The sequence below is a fragment of the Elaeis guineensis genome, chromosome 12 (genome assembly GCF_000442705.2).
Source record: "Elaeis guineensis isolate ETL-2024a chromosome 12, EG11, whole genome shotgun sequence".
NCBI classification, from domain to species: Eukaryota; Viridiplantae; Streptophyta; class Magnoliopsida; order Arecales; family Arecaceae; genus Elaeis; species Elaeis guineensis.
The window spans coordinates 4,779,876-4,801,960 of NC_026004.2; the positions used below are offsets into that span (position 1 = coordinate 4,779,876).

A 22,085-nucleotide genomic window follows, 5' to 3' on the forward strand; every position below is an offset into this window, starting at 1 on the left:
CGGGCGAAGCAGCAACCCCGACTGACGCTCCCTCGGGCGGGGCATCAACAAGCACTGTCGGCACCGACAGTGCGATCACTGGCTCCGACTCCGACCTGGGTGGCTCGCTCGGCGGAACCACGCGGGGCCTCTTGGGAGGCTGTGACGGTCCGGCACCGGCCGCCGGCCTCTTCCTCACGGCGTGCTGACGTATGTCGGCTGCCGACAGTCGCGTCCTCGGCGGCATATCTGAAAAAGACGACGAAAGGTTAGAGCTAAAGAAGAAGACAGAAAAGAAAATGAAGACGTCGGGAGAATGCAAACCGACCTAAACGGGGGACCGGGCTAAGGCCGGCGTCGTACAAGGCCTGCTCGGTGACGAGCTCGCTCTGCTTCGGCACCGAGATATCCTTTAGCCGATGGAAGTCCTCCCGATCGTCGACCTCCACCCGACTGTTCTCATTTGGATCGGTTCGGGGGTTCCCCCAACGGACTGGAAACCCCCAAGGGGCAGAGGACGACGTGAAGAAGAACTGATTCTTCCATCCGTGAATGGATGTTGGAAGACCAGTAATGAAAGAGAGCCCTTTCCGAGGAATGAAATACCACCACCCTCGGGCTTTAGGGTGAGGGCGGAGGACAAAGAAGACTCGGAAAGAGAGATCCGAGGTTCGGTCGGCAAAAGCCGACACAGGAGGGCGAAGCTGACTATCAGCCGAACCGAGTTCGGCGCAAGTTGTGCCGGGCATAACCCATAATAGTCCAGAACGTTCCGGACGAACTCCGGAATCGGGAATCGAAGACCGGCCCGGAGATCCTCCAGATAGAAGGCCACCTGACCCTCGGGCGGGCTATTAACCCGACCATCGACGCCAGGGGCGAACAGCCGAATCTGCTCCGGGACGCAGTACTGCTCCCGGAGCCGATCGACGTTCAGCCCCGAAAGTGAAGAAGCCTCCACCTCCGGGGACGACCGAGTGTCTTCGGTCGGCTCTCCCGACCGACTACCTCGTGGGGACGTCCTAGCCATGAGCTCAAAGAAATGGCAAGGAAGAAAGGAAAAAGAAAGAGGAAGGCTACTCTAGCCCTTGGAAGGAAAGAGTCGCAAAGGGGAGACAGAGCGGAGAAGTACCTGGAGCGGAGGCTCAAGCGGGCAGAGTCTCGACTGTAAAAATGAGAGGGGTAAAAAACCATGTGGGGGTAACTTTGTATATATAGTGCTCCCCAACGGTCGAGATGAAGGCACGCACAGCAAAGACTCCCCGGATTTCGCCGCGTGGCGTCATCAGGGCCGTCAAACGGTCCGACGGTTCGACGCACCCCCCTTCAGACTGCGCCACGTCGCCTCCATCCGCTCTACCGAACGCGAACCGATGGCCATGCGCCACGTGTCGCGATGGGACACGACGGTTCCACTTCCCGATGGGACACGACGGTTCCACTTCCCGATGGGACTCGACGGTTCCACTTCCCGATGGGACATGACACCTGGCACCGGTTTTGTCGCTGACACCAGCGGGACATCCGGCACGGCGGACGTCTGGCGCCGACCGACACCTGAGGCTGATGGGACGAGACGTCTGGCGCCGACTGGATGTCGGGCGCCAGTGAACCTCTCGATATGTACAGGGCGTCGGACACCGTATCAATCGGCGGTACGGTCGGATCCTCGCACACGACGAATCCACTCCTAGTCGCCAACACATCACCCGACTTAGGAGTGGAGGGGGGCAACTGTTGGGGGAAACCCACCGACCGACCGACCGACTATCGGAGGGCCCGACCGGCTGGCGGCCCGACCGACCGACTTCGACTGAAAGCCGGGGGTGACCGACTAACGGACGCTACCGACGGCTTTTCGATGGCCCAATCGCCGACTGGAGGTATGTCGGGCGTATCCTTCCCGACCGACCAGACCTAGAGGCCGACTCACATGAAACTCGCCAACTGACGGAGGAACCCGACGCCACTCTGCTGGCCACCGACCAAGGGTCGGCCGTCTCCTCCCATCGCCGTACAGCCGCCAGACCTTGTCAGCTCTGACACGGACATGCGGCACAGTTCCCCAGGGGCATTGTCCCGCCGAGAGCGAGGTCAACCCTGGTGACTAGACGGCCACACGGCGACATGACATTTCCACGGCGGCTCTGACAGTCTACAGTGAGTTGACAGTTCCTCACTTGTCCGCGCCATTAATGACGGCGCCATACCGTGCTCCACTATATATACCGGGGAAGGCAACAGTGCAAAGGGTCGATCCGCCCTTCTCTCCCACATACGCAGGCTCGCTTCTCTTTCTCTCCCTCTCAGAGCTCTCTGTCTGCATTTTACTGTTGCCCAGTCACCTCTCTGACTTGACCGTCGGAGGGTCCCCGCCGGAGCCGCCTCCGGTCAGTACGGACTTCCTTTTGCAGGTGCACGCTTCCCGGCGATCGGGCGACGAGGCGATTGGCCGCAACAAGTTCCAACAATAATGATCCATGAAGTCATTTGAGCGCAATGTATATCCGAATCATTTAAGATGTGGGGTTAAGCGTTCGACAAGAGCACGATTTCAAGACAACATATGTCTATCAACGTCCTGCTAAAAAGTCCCTAGTAACATGCAATATATATATATATATATATAGGCTCATGCGTAGATATCAATATATGTTCAACCTGCCAACCCATAAATCGGACTGATAATAAATAGGTCCAGATTTGACATGTGAAAGCCTGGATTGTTAGACGCATTGATTTGATTAAATATATTTATTAAATGTATCAAGTTCAAGATGTGCAACCTGTTTAATCCATTTGCAACGGTTGATAGTGAAATAACTTTAGATCAACTTGATATCAGTTTCATCAAACTTTATCATGCTTCATTATCCATCTTTATTGTGAATTAACATCGAGATTTTCTTTTTCATATGATTTTGTGTCATTTCGAAGCTTCTCTAAATAATAAAATCGAAGATATATTTCTAAAAATCAAAAATTTTTCTACCGCATTGAAGCTTCCAATAAAAGATCATATGTTACGAATGAGTCTATAAGACAGTCAAATTCTTCTCTGCAACGGATCTAAACTGGACCCAAACTTGGGATGCCCGTTCGAAGTAGGGGTCTATGCCTTCAGATCTCCAGCGTCAGGGTTGGTTGTGGGGGGGGGGGGCTATCCTCTAGGCCCATGGAGCGTCGGCCACGGGGTCTTTATCAACGGCACGGAGAGGGTCCTCTGAGGTCTTTGCCAACGACACGGATAGGGTCCTCCGAACCCTCGACTCCTCTGTCGTGACCTGAATTCCTTGTCTGGAGGTGATAGCAACTTGACGCGATCGGGTATGTACCGTTCGCGCCAACCAGGACCGTCTCCTAGTAATAATGCTATAACATTAAACCACGCCGTTTCCGATTACCGGATGCTTCTTTTCAACGGCTATATTTCACGTTCCATCCAAGAGTATTGTGGACAACGATGCGCTTCGTTGTGAGGAACATGAGGTTCCCTGGGAAAATGAGTGCGTATAACTTGACATGATTAGATGATATTAGCAACATTTACCAAAATATGGCTGCTTTAAAAGATTTGGTTTCCTGTTTTTTGGATGCTTTTTTTTTTTCTTTTTTTTGGTTTCCAACGGCTATATTCACATCTATGCAGATTAATGGGGGAGAAAGACTTGTTTTATCATAGGGAAACTAGATCTTCCACTGGAAAATGTGAAATTATCATGATTCAAAGAATTCTGTTCAATTGATCTCTCCTTGAATGCTCAAATTTTGTTCCTACGATGGCTCAAAAATAGTGATGTATGTTAGACATTTTATAGCAAGAGAACAATGTTATACCAATATTGCATGAAACAATGAAAAGGTCAGACATGGATCAGGCTCACATTTCTCCCGTTTTGTGACTTTTACTTAAAAATATATCAAACTTAGGTAAATTTAACATGAACAAATAATAGCCATTTTACATGCATTCCGTTGATCCTTCTTTTGTGTTTGCCTTTTCGAAACCTTTACGAAAGAAAATGTAAATCAAAATTAGGCTAAGAGTGGATCTCAAATCAAAATCCTCAGCACCAACCTTCAAAAACTCTACAACCACACTAGTTGGTACAATCAAAATATATTATTTAAGCTATATATGAGATGATTTTCTTTTTTTTTTTTTTTTTTAAAGAAATATCTGTGGGAGGATCTTTTAAGACAAGTAAACTAGTCACTGGGATTTAGGCACATGGTTAGCACTTCTCTTTTACTAGGGATAACCCTGATAGATTGGCAATCGAATTCAAGTGTTATCATTTTGACCATATTTCCTTTCTTAAAGAAATAGTCTTATCTGGATAAGAAACCATAAGCATTTCACGAGTAGCACCAGATTCGTTCATAGAGCACCTAGAAAAGCTGTAACTTGAATGATAAATGAATGATCTAATCATTTGGATATACACCGTGTGCAAACAAAATTCGTTCGTTTTTTTTTTTTTTTTTTTGGTGAGTGAGTTGTGGCGAGTTTCAACTTCACCTTAAAAATCTTGCATTTTCACACGACTTTAGGCTCCAAGAACGATGTCCTTCATTCCTAATTATTTCTTAAGCATGTAACCTAGGGACCATAATTTGTCGGTAATTCGCATGCGGCACATGTGAGCTAACTCGCGACAAAGTGGTAAGCTTGCATTGCATGGCTCCAACAAATCCCGAGCCAATCCAAACAAGTAGCCCACGAAAGCAACGCGAGCACCCAAAAGAGAGACAGATTCACCGTCCTTCGCTGTAACCTATATGAGACTAGGACAAAAGGTCTTAATACCATTGTAGCATCTCAAGTACAAACAATTAGCTGTCATGACATCTCATCAAGCGGTGCTGCCTCACCCATGGTACTTTATTCTCCATCAATCCACACCAATAACAAAAAGAAGAAGAAGAAGAAGAAGAGCTTCCAGCTGTTTTAGTAAGAGTCTTACACAGTGAAACAATATGTGGAGCTTGTACTCAATCATTTGTTATACATACTGACTTCAATTGTAACAAATGCCTGGTATATTACAAAACAACCTATACATATACACCCGTATCTCCGAGCATGGGTACCAAATTTGCTGTTTCTTTGTACATGTAACAGCAAGCATAAGGCTTTGAGCTCAATTGTAACGAAAGGCTGGGATGTTATAAAACAACCTATACATAGATATCCATATCTCCGAGCATGGGCATAATAGCTTGGATCAGACTCGGCCCGATTCACTCGATCGGCCAGATCCCAGCCAGGCGCACATGATGGGGGAAATTTTTTTTTGCAATTTTCGATTCTATCGGGGAGAAAAGATATCTAGGGCGATCAAAACCCAATTAAGCAGTTGGTCAACATCCCTCTTTTTTCTCCATCTTTCCTCCCATTGCGACCTACCATCCTTGTGCCCGCCTAAAATCGAGGTCAAAAATGCCGCCAAAACCTAAGATAAGCCCCGATCCCACGTCCTCTCACTATTTTCCTTCTTTCCATGACCATGTGCACCATCGCCGGCCATCAATTTCGTCGAAAAATTAAGAAAAAAAGAATCTCTATTTTTCGATTTATTTATCTTTTTTCTGGCTATCAGCATCACCATCCCTTGAAGATGAGCCCTAGGCCAAGTCCTATGACCTCCCTATGATGCTTCCCAGTGAAGCCATAACCACCGGTAAACGGCTAGCAGCCAAATAACAATGAAACCCCATGTCCTCTATATTATCTAATCCTTTTTCCTTTGATTCCGGCTAGTCAATCATCATCGGCAGCCATCCATCACTGGCTGTAGTCGGCCGCCTATCGCCATCATCCATTGTCAGACTTCTGTCTATTAGCTACCAACCCCTTCCTCCACTTTGGCCGAAGAAGGGAAGAAGAAAAGAAAAGAAAAAAAAAGAAAGGAAAAAAAAGAAAGAAAAGAGAGAGAAGCATCTCTCTCTCGTGCCTTTCTCTATTCTCTCTATCTCTCTTCTGAAAAAAAAAATAAAACAAAAGAAATAAAAAAAAATTATTCTCTCTTCATCAACTTTCTCTCTCTAAAAAAATCTATGAATCCTACATCGAGTTGTGCCTTCCTTTTTTAGAGACCCATGCTGATCCTGACAAGAAAATCCTGAATCACTTTAATGCCCAAATGATCTATCAGACCGATCATCTGATTAATGATCTCTTTTTATTATTTAATTTTATTAAATTTATTATAAAAAATTGATTATAATTGAATATTTTAAATAAGATTAGCTGATTCTTCTAACGAAGTCTAAAGATCTAGAATAAATGAAGTAAACGGATCTTACGCTTCTTATTTATTTTTAAATTTCTATGTTTTTCATGTATATAATCTCTTATTGATGAATTCATATTTTTTCATAAAATAAAAGATCAGCATATGTGTATAAAAATACATACTTTATTATGAAAATTGATTTCATAAATATTTTTATGAAAAAGAGTTATTTATAAAGTATAAATTAGATTATACCATTTAGTGTTTTTCCCATCTACATATGTATATATTCTAAGAAAATATATAAATATTTTAAAGACTCTCAGATTGGTATGACAGTCTTATTGAAGTGGGGCCGATCAACAAACAACCCTATATCAATGGATATAAATTGAGAACGAATATGAATTATGATATCCTATCAATTACGATAACGATTTTGTCATGGATAAAAAATAATCATAATTTGAATATATGTGTAAATATATTTTGAAACATGATACGGACACATGACAAGAATGACTTAAAAATTATTATGTTTATGAAATATCATAATTTATACATGTATAATTATCTTTATAATTTATTTTATTATATGCTCTATGAAATATTTTATTTTTACAATATCTATTATTTTCTCAATATTACATCGTCATGAAAAACTTATAGTTGATCTGATAAGGTTTTATTTACTGAGTTGGTATAGTTTATATATCTTTAGTTTTATTTTTTTTTATAGAAGAATAAGATTAAGCATGACGGAGGATCTAAGTTTGGAGATCTATATAGCAAGTTTTGAAATTTTGTTACTGAAACTTAGTTTATTGGATGATCATATATTTGTAGCTAACTTTATAAATTTTGAGATATGGATTTGATATTTGATTTCAGATTTAGATGCTTTGGACCCATCTTGATTCAATTACTTGATGAACAATGGAATTAATTTTTTTATTATATTTTATTTATAATAGATTTTAATTAAGTATGATTGATAGGCTTCATATTTTTATTGGTTAAATCATTCGATAGCATGATCACGTTATGTTCCAGATTTGAGACGTGACAATGGATGCCAAATTTGCTGTTTCTTTATACATATAACAACAAGCATACGCAAATAGCATGCCACATTAGAAAAAACGTGGTTGTATCAAAGATAACACATTGTTATACTGATATAAGCATGACATTGGCCTAGTGATCTATGAATATATGTAAGAATCAATTATCTGACACAAATATTAAATTCTGATCATGGTGACTAATGGCAAACTAGTCGATCGATAGCCTAATGGCCATAGTCGATAGTTTGGAAGAGGTTCCATATTCAAATCTTAGTAGTTTCTGACACAGATAATTATGACATGACTTATTTGAAATGATTGGTACTAGAATAACAAGTTTATATGTAATCAAACAAGTAGAGTTAATTGAATGTGGCAACAATCATTTTTAGGAACACTACGAATTACTTCCATGATATCCAAAACATGCCTCAACTGCATGTCAGAGGATGAATTTCTGGTCCAATGTCGGCCTAGAAGCTGAAATTTTGATTTGTCTCATCCTATATGGTTAGCAACGCAGTAAGCATAAGGCTTTGAGCCCAATTCAGACTTGAGACCAGACCACTGCCTATCACCGCCAAAGAAACAGCGCTCGCGATCAGTACGCGGTTTTCAATAGTCGCTGCAGTTGTCTATAAGTCTAATTTGGTGCCATCAGAAGACAGCAACCGTCACTGTTCCAATTTTTAACGTGGCAGTCCAACACCCAACGAGGTGTCCTCTCTAAGGCTCAAGGGTAGATTTTTTGAGGAAAAATACTTGTTGTGGCTAATCCCCTCATCGTCTGATCGTCGGGAGCGAGCGCCTACAAAAGAATTTCACATTGACCGGAGGTGACTCCGGCGGAGACCCTCCGACGGTCAAGTCAGAGAGGAGACTAGGCAACAGTAGAAGAGAAACAAAAAGCTCAACGAGAGAGAGTGCTAGAGAGGAGGGAATTCAAGGGTTTCGAAAGGACCCCCCGCACTGTTGCCTTCCCCGATATATATATAGTGAGAGAGGGTATGGTCCTGCCGTCGGTGATATAGACAACTGAAGAGTTGTCAAATCGTCAGGGTTGTCACGTCGTTGACGAGCTGACAGGTCTTAGGAATTAATTCGCGTCCTTGGCAGGACAGCGCCCCGGGCTTCCGGCAGGATAACGCCCCCTGATGGTTGCACGGCATGTCCTTGATAGGACTGCAGCCCATGCCGCTTATTCGGCGTTTAGAAGGGCCTGCAGGAGTCGGACGTTGGTTGTCCAAACCGATGGTGAGTCGGTGGTGTCCCACCCGACAGGAGGTCGGTGATGGGGGATCGGCCTTCGGGCGATCGGTAGTTACTATCGGTGTTGCCCACGGTCGGTCGGGCGAAGTCGATCGGTCCATCTCGGTGGATGGGTCGGCATCGGGACCCGCCGTTGAGTCGGCGTCGAGGACCGGTCGGCGTTGGTGAGTCGGCATTAGGGTCGGTCGGTATATCCCAACAGTTGCCCCCCCCACTCCTGAGCCTGATGTCACATCGTTGTGCGTTTCCACGTGGGTGGGGCATTGGGCGAAAGGAGTGGATTCTTTGTAGCATCATGTCTTGATTTTGCTGATCTCACCAGCGAATGATCCGGACAAATCAATGTCAGGCGTCCTGACGTTCGATGATTCGACGTCAGATGATCTGGTGTCAGACAATTCGGTGTCAGACGACTGGGTGTCGGACGATCCGATGTCAGACGATCCAGTGTCAGACGATCCGATGTCAGGCGACTTCTGGGGAATGCAAATCGCCGCCCGGTGCCTTCTTTGGGAGCACGGGCCGCTGTCAGGCGTCGCGTCGGGGACGCGAATCACCGTAGGCGATTTAATTCTGAGGCGCGGCCTTCCTGCCACGCGTCGGGAGGTCGTTGGGCCGGCGTCATTCGTATTAATGAAGGCGACGTGGCCCGATCTAGGATGGGTGCGCCGAACCGTCGGACCTGAGGAGGGCCCGGATATCGCCACGCGTCGATCATCCGAGAGGTCTTGGTCGGCGCAACCACATCCCGACCGTCGGAAATCCCTATATATATGGGGCCGCTTGTACTCAAAGCCTCACTTCTCACAATTTTGCTGCGGAGACTCTGCCCAAACGGTCTTTCCTTCGTCGCAGGTAGCTGCCCCCGTCCCCGTTCTTCGGAAGGTTCATCCAGAGTTTGTGTTTCCTTTTGTCTTGCTCTTGCTTCCTTTGAAAATCTTTTCTTCTCCTTCTTCTCTGGTTTTCTCTTCTTCTTGGTTCTGGTATCATGGCCAGGACCTCTCCTCGGGAGGCTCAGTCGGGGAACCCGACCGATGATCTTCGGTCGACCCCGAAAGTGGAGGTTTCTTCACTTTCGGGGCCGAATGTCGATCGGCTTTGGGATCAGTATTATATCCCGGAGCAGTTCTGACTCTTCGCCCCTGGGGTCGGAGGGCGGGTCAACAACCCGCCTGCGGGCCAGGTGGCTTTGTACGTCGAGGACCTCCGGGCTGGTCTTCGACTTTCGATTTCGGAGTTTGTTCGGAATCTGCTAGATTATTACGGACTTTGTCCGATGCAACTGGCGCCAAACTCAGTTTGGATGATAATCAGCTTCGCCCTGTTGTGTCAGCTGTTGCCGACCAATCCTCGGATCTCTCTCTTTCGGGTATTCTTTGTCCTCTGACCCCACCCTAAGGCCCGAGAGTGGTGGCCTTCAACCCCCGGAAGGGTCTTTCTTTCGTTACTGATCTTCCATCGTCCATCCACGGGTGGAAGAACCAGTTTTTCTTCGTTTCCTCTTCTTCTCCCTGGGGTTTTCCTTCTTGCTGGGGCGTGCCTCGGACCGAGGCGAACGAGAACAGCCGAGTGGAAGCGGACGACCGGGAGGATTTCCACCGACTCAAGGACATGTCGGTACCGAAGCAGAGGGAGCTTGTTACCGAACAAGCCCTCTATGATGCTGGCCTGAGCCTAGTGCCCCATCTAGGTACCGTCCGATCCATCGGTTGTCTTTTGGTTTCGCGTTGGTCCCCGAACATGTGCTAATTCTCTTGTTGAAATTGTAGGGATGCCGTCGAGGATGAGGCCGACCAACGTCGAGATCAGACAGTATGCGACGAGGAAGAGGCCGGCGTCCGGTGTCGGGCCCTCACAACCTCCGAAGAAGCCCTCGACAGCAGCGCCGGCTGCGACCACGTCGGAGGTCGATCAGTCGGAGCCGGTCATCACGCTTTCGGCTCCGATAGTGCTACCGGAGGAGCGGCCGGTGGAGGGAGTGACCGAGGGAACATTGGTGGTTTCGCCGATGGAGGAGGCGCCGGATACCGTTCGGGAACCCGAACGTCGTCCGTCGGCGCCCGCTGTTGCCGCCGGGGGTGCTCAATCAAGCTCGAGCATCCCCTCCTTCCCCGACCTACGGGCCTGGGCGGCCGATTGGGGGAAAGCCCCGATGGCCCCTACGACGACCCAAGGTCGGGAAGTCACGCTGCGTCACCTGGCGCTCAGGCCCCCGAAGGAGCGTCAGCCCTGGCTGACCACAACTTGGCCAGGAGGCTATGTCAGGGAATCCTCCTCCCAGCCGATGTGGAGGTTCTGAAGGCTCGGCAGGTGACCGAGATGCTGTCTTCGTTTTATCCAACCATGGTCGGGGTAAGTTCCGCCTCGTCCCTTTCCTTCTTACTGTCTTTGTTATTTCGTCTTTTTGACGGTTAGTCCTCGTTTGCAGTTGATTTACACTATGTCCGAACTAGAGGTCGGGTACCAGAGGTTCGGAGACATCCGGGCGGCCTGAAAGGACAGGGCGACGGCCGTCGAAGCCGACAAGGACGTCCTGCTCGAGCAGTTAAAGCTGTTGACTGACCGTGAGGCGAGGCTTGAGGACAAGATTTCCCGTCTCGGGGCCGAACTTAAGTCGACCCGAGGGGAAGCCAAGCGCAAGGGTCGGACCGCTCACCAACTGCGGTGCGAGCGGGACGGCGTCGTTGCCGAGCTCGAGACCGAACACGAGCAGCTCCGGGTCAGCTTGGAGAATCTTGCCAAGGCCGAGGAAGACCTGTCGATCGCCCAAGCTGACGCCGACATAGCGAAGGCAGAGGCAGAGTCGGCGAAGGAATCCTTCGATCGGGTGGAAGCGGAGGCGAGGTCGGCGAAGGAGTCACTGAGTCGGATGGTGGAGGACTTCCGCGGCTCTGACAGATATCGAGAGGAACTCCTGAAAACTGGCTTCGCGTCGTACCGGATGGGGTACGAAGACGGTCGGAATGCAGTCCAGGCCTTGTACCCGGAGCTGGACCTCAGCGGTATCATCCCTCCAGGAGCCGAGGACCAAGCCACGAAAGAGGTGGCCGACCCATCCTCGGGAGACGCCGCTGCGGTGGAGGAGACTGTCCCAGAACAGATCGCCGAAGAAGAGACGGTCCCGACTCTCGAACCGGCTCCGACCTCCGATCCAGCACCGACCTCCGATCCAGCACCGACCGTCGATCCAGCGTCGATCATGATGGATACATCGGTCATCCCCGAGCTCTTCCCGATCGAAGAGATCGACTCTGAAGAATGATCGGAGTCTTGTCACTTTTTGTTTTGCTTTACATATTTGTAACTGAGCTTCGGCCCAATTTTGTAGACTTGGATATACTTAAGAGTACTTTCAATTTCATTCTCAACTTCTTCCCTTCGCCTGTCAGGATGCGCTCTGACTTAGAGTCGTAGAGTCATAGGGTCGTAGGGTCGTAGAGTCATAGACCAGACGTACCACATTAGGTCACTTAGCGATATCCCAAGTCATTAGCCGAGGTAGTCGGCAACATACGTCGTAGGAAAGACAAGATGAACTCCGATCACGAACCGTCCGCCCGGCGGTCGTAGTGCGCGTCCGTCGGAGGCCTGAGCCGAACATTCGTTACTCGGTCGTGAGTCGAAGGTCAAAGTCGAACGTGCGTCGTCCTGACACGAGTCGGACACGTTCGTTAAGTTGGGGGTCGACCGACTTCCAAACACGCTTCCGTTGAGTTGGGCACGCTAGTGAAGTCGAAGGTCGTTCGCGGGGTCGAAGGTTGACCGACCTTCGAGCGCACCCTGATGACCCGAATATCGTCCGATATGATTAGTCGGATAGTGTCCGATGCATTTAGTCGTACGACGTCGATGCGTTTGATCGAAAAAATGATGGTAAGTCGAGTTTTCATTACCCAGACTTAGGTCGGGTACTTACGTCGCACCGTGTGATAAACGGTGGTAAGCCGAATACCCTTCTACCGATCGTGACCTGGTCGGTAAGTTGCGAATGCGACGTTGGTCGCGTTGGCGCTTTGCCTTTCTCAACCGGGGTCGAGTCGGCAAGTCGGCCGATCGTTCTGCCCGATCGTTTTGGCCGAAAGTTTTAGTTGTAGGAGTGTAACTCCCATCATCGCGGATGCGTCGGTCCCTCTGAGCGTCCGATGCATCATCGACGGTCGGTCCGTCGGTCCGCAGTGGAACGTTAGGTCCGAGTTGGGACGTCGGGGGCTCGCACTCCTTGGCGAGCGCCGAACAACAGTCGAAGAGTCGAATTTTCAGACTCTGAAGTTTGAAACTGAATTCGTATTCCAAGTGAAGGGATACAGGGTTCACTGGTAGTACAACCTCAGATTGTCGGCATTCCAAGTCTGTGGGACGGCCGTCCCTTCTAAGGTCTCTAGCCGGTAGGCTCTCGGCCCGTAGGTATTGGCTATCTTGTAGGGTCCCTCCTAGTTCGGGGACAACTTTCTCCGGTCCAGGGGCTTCGAGACTTTCACCTTTCTTAGGACTAGATCTCCAGGCCTGAAAAGCTTTGGCTTGACCTTGGCGTTGTAATATCGGGCCACCTTTTGTCGGTAGAAAGCCATACGGAGTTGTGCCTCACGTCGGAGTTCGGGCAAGAGGTCCAAGTCGGCTCTCCGACACTCAGAGTTGTCTGCCTCGCGGTACTGCTCGATTCTGATCGATGGTAACCCGATCTCCAGCGGGATCATGGCTTTCATTCCGTAGACCAAACTGAAAGGTGATTCCTCGATCGGGACCCGGGGCGTCGTCCGGTACGCCCACAGGACGGAGTTCAACTCCTCGACCCAGAGGCCCTTAGCTTCATTCAGTTGGATTTTTAGTCTGTGCAGGATGGTCCGGTTGGTCACCTTGACTTCGTCGTTAGATTGCGGGTGTCCGACCGAGGTCAGTCGGTGCATGATATGGAATCTCGCACAGAAGTCTCTGAAGTCCTGGTTGTCGAATTGTCGCCCATTGTCGGTGATAATGGTGTGCGACAATCCGAACCTGAAAATGATGGACTTCTGAACGAAGTCCTCCATCTTTCGCTCGGTAATCTGCGCTAGGGGCTCAGCTTCCACCCACTTGGTGAAGTAGTCGATGGCGACAACAATGAACTTCCTTTGTCCGGATGCCGGAGGAAAGGGTCCGAGTACGTCGATTCCCCACTGGGCGAAGGGCCACAGGGCGATGACCGGAGCAAGCTGGCTGGCAGGTCAGTGTTGTATGTTGGCATACCTTTGGCATGGTTCGCACCTCTGAACCAACTCAGTCGCATCCTTCTTCATAGTGGGCCAGTAGTAATCATGTCGCAGGACTTTGTAAGCCAGAGACTTGCCCCCCAAGTGATCACCGCAGATCCCTTCATGTACTTCTTTGAGGGCATAGTCTGCGTCGGTCGGCCCCAGGCACTTCAACAAGGGAAGGGAGAATGACCTTTTGTATAGTCGGCCGTCGATCATCACATATTGGGAAGCCACCTACCGGAGTCGTTTGGCTTCCGCAGGGTCTTCGGGGGTGGATCCGTCAGTCAAGTACTGAGCGATCGGATTCATCCAGCTCGGCTCTGTCGCCAGTTGCAGCACCTCTTCGACCTCGTCGATGCTTGGTTGTTCAAGACTTTCTACGAACGTCCAACCCAAGGTGCCGTAGTCGGATGTCGCGAGCTTGGAGAGTGCGTCAGCCCGAGCATTTTTCGCCCTGGGGATGTGGAAGATCTCGAAGTACTTGAAGGGTGCCACGAGATCTTTCACTTTTTGGTGGTATTTGGCCATGGTCGGATCCCGCACTTCGAACTCGCCTTTGACCTGTCCAACGATCAGTTGAGAGTCGGAGAAGATCTTGAGTCGGTCGACCCCAAGCTCCAGTGCCAACCTCAAGCCCGTGACGAGCGCCTCATATTCGGCCTGATTGTTGGAGGTCTTGAAGTCGAATCGGAGGCGTGTTCGGTAACCACTCCCTCTGAATTGGTGAGCAGGAACCCGGCCCCGCTCCCTCGAGCATTGGAGGCTCCGTCGATGTGCAACACCCAGGCTGAATCGGGGTCACATTCGGAGGTCCCAACCTCTTCGGGGCTTCCTTCTCCCGACGCTCGGTTGGTCGTCGAGCATTCCGCGACAAAGTCGGCCAGAACCTGGGCTTTCAGAGCAGGCGCGGCCGGTATTGGATGTCAAATTCGCTCAGTCTCACAGCCCACTTCGCCAACCATCCTAATGTATCAGGGCGGTGCAAGATTGCTCTCAGGGGCTGGTCGGTGAGGACCACGATAGCGTGCGCCTGGAAGTACGGGCGGAGCCGCTGTGCTGAAATGATCAGAGCGAAAATCATTTTCTCTGCCTTCGAGTATCGAGTCTCGGCTTTGTGAAGCGCTTTGCTGACGTAGTATATCGGTTGCTGAACTCGATTTTTGTTCTCTCGGACGAGCACCGAGCTAACTGCTTCCGGAGAGGTAGCCAAGTAAAGATACAGTATCTCCCCGACCTCCGACCTCACAAGTAGGGGCGGAGAAGTCAGGTATTTCTTCAGTTCCTCGAAGGCTTGTCGGCACTCATCCGGCAAAGAGAAATGCTTTGCCCGTCTCAGAGTTTTGAAGAACGGGAGGCATCTCTCGGCCGACCGAGAAATGAATCAGCTGAGCGCGATGATCCTTCCGTTGAGTTGCTGCACCTCCTTTTTGGTGTCCGGATGTCGCATGTCGATGATAGCCTTGATCTTCTCGGGGTTGGCCTCGATTCTTCATTGCGAAACGAGGAATCCGAGGAACTTCTTCGAGGTCACTCCGAAGGCACACTTAGTCGGGTTCAGCTTCATCCGGTGTCGTCGTAGAGTGCAGAAGGTTTCTTCGAGATCCCGCACATGATCCGAAATTTGCGCACTCTTCACCAGCATGTCGTCGACATATACTTCCATGTTGTGTTCGATATGATCTTTGAAGACCTTGTTGACAAGTCATTGGTAGGTGGCTCCAGCGTTCTTCAGTCCGAAGGGCATTACTCTGTAGCAGTAGAGGCCCTTGGCAGTCACGAAGGCGGTGTGTTCCTCATCTTCGGGCGCCATTCGGATCTGGTTGTATTCGATGAAAGTGTCCATGAAGCTAAGCAATCGATGATCGGACGTCGCATCTACCAGCTGGTCGATCTTTGGAAGTGAGAAGCTGTCCTTCGGGCAGACTCGATTCAAGTCGGTGTAGTCGATGCAGATCCTCCACTTCCCATTGGCTTTCTTCACCATAACGACATTGGCGAGCCAGTCGGGATAGGTGGTCCCTCTAATGAAGCCCGCCTCGAGTAGCTTATCCACCTCCTCGTCGATGGCATTTTGTCTTTCAGGAGCAAAAGATCGCTTCTTCTGCCATACCGGCCTCATCGCTGGGTCGATGTTGAGTCGGTGTGTCATTGTCTTTGGAGGAATTTCCGACATATCCGCCGCCGACCAAGCGAATACGTCGGCATTGGCCTTCAGTAGCTCCACCAAATGTCATCGCTCGGAGTCAGGTAATTGAGACCCGACCCACACCTTTCGGTCGGGATTCTCTACTATTGAGATGGGAACGAGCTGTTCGGTCGGTTCACCCCGCTCTTCTTCTTTCCGTTGGTCCAGCTTGTCGACCGTCAGGGGGCCCTTCGATTCGTCGCTTTGAGCAGAGATCTGAAAGCATCATCGGGCAAGCTGTTGATCTCTACGCATCTCTCCGACTCCATTTTTGGTCGGGAACCGAACCGAGAGATGATACGTCGAAACTATCGCCTTGAGGGCATTTAGTCCGGATCTTCCAAGTATGGCGTTGTAGGCCGAGGGCACTTGGACGACCGCAAAAGTCAAGTGGACTGTGCTTTATCGTGGTTCGGCTCCAGCCGTCACAGGCAGGGTAACCTCTCCTTCCACCGTGACCGCATCTCCAGCGAAGCCTATCAAGGGTGTAGAAACTTTCTTGAGTCGGTCGGCCGGCAGTCGCATCCGAAAGAAGGTCGAGTAAAACAAAACGTTCGTTGAACTTCCATTATCTACAAAGATTCTTTTTACATCATAATTGGCTATTGTTGCCGAGACAACAACAGCATCATTATGGAGAGTTTGGATGCCCCGAACATCTTCATCTGTAAAAGTAATTACATCGTCCGGGCGCAGCTTCTTCGTCGGTTCCCCTCCAGCGGACGTCCCCGGGCCCAGTCGTTTGGAAATCATATTGATGACCCCGATCATAGGTTGGTTATTCGTCGCTTCTTCAGTCGGCTGGGGTCGTCGGTCGGCGACGGGCCGGGTCGGCGGATTCCTCTGGAACTTGCCGAGGTATTCCCGACTTATGAGGCCCTCAATTTCATCCTTAAGTTGGATGCATTGCTCGGTATTATGGCCGTGGCCCCGATGGAATCGACAGTACTTCCGTCGGTCGAGGCCCTTTGCCTTCAAAGGCAGAGGCCGTCGCAGGTACTCTTCCCCTTCGATCTCCATCAAAAACTGCGCACGAGGAGCAGAGAGAGGAGTGTAGGAGTCATACCTGGGGCGTGTCGGCCTTGGGCTCCGCCGTCGGGGCGACCTCTGGTTCCGTTGTGGGGGTGAGACCCGACTGTCGGTTGGAGGCCTGCTAGGCACGGTAGGGTCCCGGCCCTTCCTTCGCTTCTCCTTCGGGCCCTTGGGATCGGCCAGGCGCCGGTCGGAAGCTCCTTCATCCACACGCATATACTTGTACGCGCGCTCCAGCAATTCAGCGTACGTTCGGGGGAGGGTTTTATCCAAGGAGTAGATGAATCGGGATGCCCTCAGCCCCCGCTTCATGATCGAGATGGCCATGTCTTCATTGAGGTCCCGAACCTTAAGCGTGGCCGCGTTGAATCACGCCACGAAGTGTCGGAGCGTCTCGTTTTCTCCCTGTTTGAGGGAGAAAAGGCTGTTTGACGTTCGCAGCGACTTCCGGCTGGTGCTGAAGTGGGCCACGAAGGAGTGCTCGAGCTACCCGAAGGAGTGGATACTTTCTGATCGAAGATCGGAGTACCAGTCCTGGCAGCTTTGCGGAGCGTGGCGGGGAAGCCGATGCAAAAAAGAGCGTCGGTCGCCCCTTGGATCGTCATGAGAGCTTTGTAGCTCTCCAGGTGGTCGATTGGATCGGTGGAGCCGTTGTAAGGCTTCACGTGCGGCATCTTGAACCGATTGGGGATCGGTTCATCGAGAATGAGTCGGGAGAGAGGTTGGACGGTCTGGAAGTCGACGTCGTTCGAGGACTTCTGCCCGTCCACCTGTAGCTGGGCAAGGCGACGGTCGATTTTTTCGAACCTACGTTCGTAGTCGTCGATCCGTCGGTGCTGGGAGACCCCAGGGGTGGAGTCTCCCGATGAATCCGAGAGGGAAGCGGACGGTGTTCGCGGCCGCTTCTCCTTCCTCGCTCGTTCCAGCTGGGAAGGAGATGGCCGTCGTGACCGATGGGTGTCACACCGTGGGCGCCCCTCCTCCTCTCGGTGGGAGCGCTGTGGCAGGTGCTCCGGAGGAGGCGACGGAGATCGGTGCGGGCGTCGGCGGCTGCTCCTGGAGGGCATCGGACGTGCCACCGGTTGTTCGGCCGGCGAGAGCGTTAACCGGATCGGTTGTTGTTGAAGGCTTTTGACCGCGTCTGTCAGCACGGTCATCTGCCGTACGATCGCCGCGATCTGTGCCTCCGTAGTCACCGCAGAATGCGGAGAGCTGGGTTCCATCATGGAGGGTGGCGGAGAGGCCTCTTCTCGGCGGGAAGAGCGCCTCGCCGATCCAGTGACCCTCGATCGCTGAGCTCTTGTCTTTGTCATCTTGAATTTCGTGGGGGTTATAATCTCTGGTGCTGTTGATTGTCGCCCCCCTTCCTGGCGCGCCAAATCTGTTGCGGCCAATCCCCTCGTCGCCTGGTCGCCGGGAGCGAACGCCTGCAAAAGAAGTCCGCACTGACCGTCGGAGGGTCTCCGTCGGAGTCACCTTCGGTCAGTGCAGATTTCTTTTGCAGGCGCTCGCTCCCGGCGATCAGGCGACGAGGGATTGGCCGCAACAATACTGAAGGCTAGTTTTTTAAAAAAAAGGACTGGAGTGGGATCTGCTCCCTGGCGTGGACCCTGGCCCACAAGAGAAATGTGGTGAGAGGAGAAATCTGATAGCCCAAACTAGTCACACTTTAATGATTGGACTGATATCAATGTTGCATAAAATTTGAAGGACTTCACCGCAAGCTAACAGTCCAATGTGGAGTCACCCATGGCCCTCCTCACTGCCATCCTATTCTTTTTGGTGCAGGGCATCTAACTGGCCGGGTAGGTGAAAACCAGGAACGACGAGGAGTTTTTTTTCTTTTTGGTAAAAAGGAATGATGAGGAGTTGGGGGCACACCACTGCTTGGTTTTACCACACTGCTCATCAAACCTCTCTAAGTACTCTTGGAGCCTTAGATCCTATCACCTCATTCCTTGTTTTCTACCCAAGCCCTCGTAATTTCTAATTCCAACCACAGCCTCTTATCACTGCCCTTCTATCAGTCTTCTAGTGGTAGGACCCCTAGATCTTCCTATTTATACCATTTCCTCCATTCTGGCATTTAACCACAGTTACCCATTCTTCCTTCCCATTTTCCTAGTCTTGATGGCTCTCCTCCTCCTCCCATCACTTCTCCTCCTCTCGCTTCATGGGGGCAATGCTCAGCCATCCCCTGGATACTACCCAAGCCACAGGTTTAGGCCTCTGAGGTTTTATCATGGGTTCAACAATCTTTGGGGTCCTCAGCATCAGTATGTCTCCAGAGACCAGTCCACAGTGACCATCTGGCTCGATAGGAACTCAGGTATACTTCCATCAACTTTTTTCTGAGCCTGCAGTCTATTTTCTACGATGATCTTTTCTCTTATTCTTAATAAAATTAGGAAGTGGATTTAAGTCAAATCGCCCATTTCGGAACGGATATTTTAGCACTTCAATCCAGCTCCAGCGTGGCTACACTGCAGGAGTGATCACTGCCTTCTACGTAAGGAACCTTACACTGATTACATGGGTGACTATCTCTGTTTTTTAGCATAGATCTATGAAGTCTCTTTATGATCAGTGATTAATATAAACATTGGTGCATTGTTTTAAAATCTTAAGCAATTGTCACTAAATTTGATAGTCCTGTTAATGTGTTTGTGAAAATACGTACCAGCTTTCAAACAATGAAGCGCACCCGGGGTTCCATGACGAAGTGGACATGGAGTTCCTGGGGACGATGCCCGGCAAGCCATATACCTTGCAGACTAATGTGTACATCAGGGGGAGTGGGGATGGGAGGATCATTGGTAGGGAGATGAAGTTTCATTTGTGGTTCGATCCCACCGCCGGATTCCACAACTATGCCATACTTTGGAGTTCAAGAGAGATCATGTAAGCATCAGGATGTATTGGAGTTTCTTCCTCTTTAACTTTTGAGCTTAGGAAAAATAAGAATGATGCCTTTTCGTATAAAAGTTGCAGAAGTTAGTACAGTAATGCAATGATGTTAACTGAGAAAGGATAGCAAGATATCTAACTTATTACCCGATTCAATAATTGAACATATAGGGAGCAAAGAAGCCAATTCGGTAGAAGATATCAAAAAGATTTCACCACGTCGAGACAAAAATGGCATTATTTTGTTTCCACTAAGTTCACATTCTTTTTTAGTGTTAATAGATTAATCGATTTATGTTCCACAGTGGCTTTGATCAAACGTCCAATTGTGGGCCAGTGGATATAACAAAAATCAATTGAATAAAGATATCCATTGGCCGAAATTCCGAGGTCTGGATCAAAGCCACCGTTGAAAATAAATCAGTGGATATCATTCGTTGCAAATTTATGGCTTCTAAGGAACATAACAACTCCATCTATCAAAAGTGCATTAAAAGTCTCCACCAAAAAAAAAAGTGCATTAAAAGTGATATGGGTAGTGCATAAGCCCTATATGCTTCATCGAATGGGCTGGGCCTTTTTAAGGCACAGATGGTGTACAATTGGGTTTCGTCCATTTTCAGTACAATTAAATAAAAGAAAGGAAGTATTTAATACTTTAATATTTGATGGCCCCCTGAAAATGATGACCATCTAAGAACCTTAATCACATTCATATAAGGCTGGGTCCTACAAATTATATCATCGATCATTTTATTACCAATTATCACTTCTCTTGCATGGGAACTCTCAATCAAGGACAACTAGAATGTTGTAACCCAAAAAAATGAAGAAAAAAAAGCTTAAGGTTTTATTTTTGCCAAAAAGATCTCCTTCTCAAATCAAACTGCAGATTTTGATCAACATAATACAAATTAAAGGAGTTTTTCATTTGGTAGATAAACATTTTTGTTGATGATATGAAACTAATATGAGTACCGACAGATTCTTTGTAGATGATGTACCAATTCGCCGGTACCCAAGAAAGAGTGAGTACACATTCCCTCTACGGCCCATGTGGTTGTACGGCTCCATCTGGGACGCATCTTCCTGGGCCACCGACGACGGCAAATACAAAGCCGACTATCGCTATCAGCCGTTCGTCGCAAGGTTCACGCGGTTCATCGTCCGTGGTTGCACTGCCTACGCCTCGCCCCGATGCCGCCCGGTGCGCTCCTCACCGTTCGGCGTCGGGCTCAGCTCACGGCAGACCCTGGCCATGCGGTGGGCCCAGAAGCACTACATGGTCTACAACTACTGCTGGGATCCCAAGAGGGACCACTCCCTGACGCCTGAGTGTTGGAGCTGACCCAATTCATCTCCTCTACTCTCTTGCCTAAATCTAAACGTATTTTTTTCTTCTTTTTCTAAGGGATAGGATTCTTGTCCTTTGTAATTTATCCCAAGGAAGAGCTGCCCTGCTCTCGAATACTAGGAGTTGAGGCATGTGTACCCTTAATTTTCTGCTCTTATTAAAGCTTGCATATCGCGCACCTAATATAATTCCTATTGGTTGGTTTTAATTCTATCTGGATAAGTAGGTACTGTGAGAGAAGAGGATGGTGAACAGTGAGAGAAGGACGGGAACAGATGGTGAGCAGATGATGATGTTTCCTTCATTTGTCCTCTTGATCTATCGAGCTACAAAGAAGTAAATGCGACATGGATGAAAGGGTGGTGTGACAGTTTTAAATATCACTGCCGTTACATGCTGGAGTCCAGATCATTTCTACTAAAAAAAAACAAAAAAGAGTAGATTGATGGGTCCAGTAACAGTAGTCTGTAGACAAGGACTGGAGTACTTCTGAGCTCTGACCAATGAGATATGATTTTCCTTTGGAGCACAGGCTCTGAGATATGAGTTTACGTAAAGGCTATTTGTTGGAAGTTGACTGAACAATGATGATCAATAATTGACCATAGAAAGAAATGATTAAATTAGTGCATGGGGTGGGGACCATCGTTCAGTACACGGAGCACCAAATTCGCCCCTGCCTGTCCACTCCCACGTGGCAGGTAGAGATTGGGGGCACAAGAGGGTCGGTGGGATTCCAAGATTTGGCCCGACTCTCAGGTGTCGGTGGCCTTTTTAGGCAAATTTCATATTTTCCAGCTTGCGTCTACGGTGGCATTTATA

The 22,085-nt window shown here is 49.3% G+C and overlaps 1 protein-coding gene across 1 annotated transcript; it reads left to right on the forward strand.

The window, feature by feature from the left end:
• Positions 1–19,074: 19,074 nt before the first annotated feature.
• LOC105055632 (probable xyloglucan endotransglucosylase/hydrolase protein 32) lies at positions 19,075–21,436 on the forward strand. Its single transcript, XM_010937529.4, has 4 exons — positions 19,075–19,331; positions 19,411–19,511; positions 19,686–19,903; positions 20,894–21,436. The coding sequence occupies exons 1-4, from the start codon at positions 19,133–19,135 to the stop codon at positions 21,255–21,257; spliced, it is 882 nt and encodes a 293-aa protein (XP_010935831.1). The 5' UTR covers positions 19,075–19,132; the 3' UTR covers positions 21,258–21,436.
• Positions 21,437–22,085: the final 649 nt, after the last annotated feature.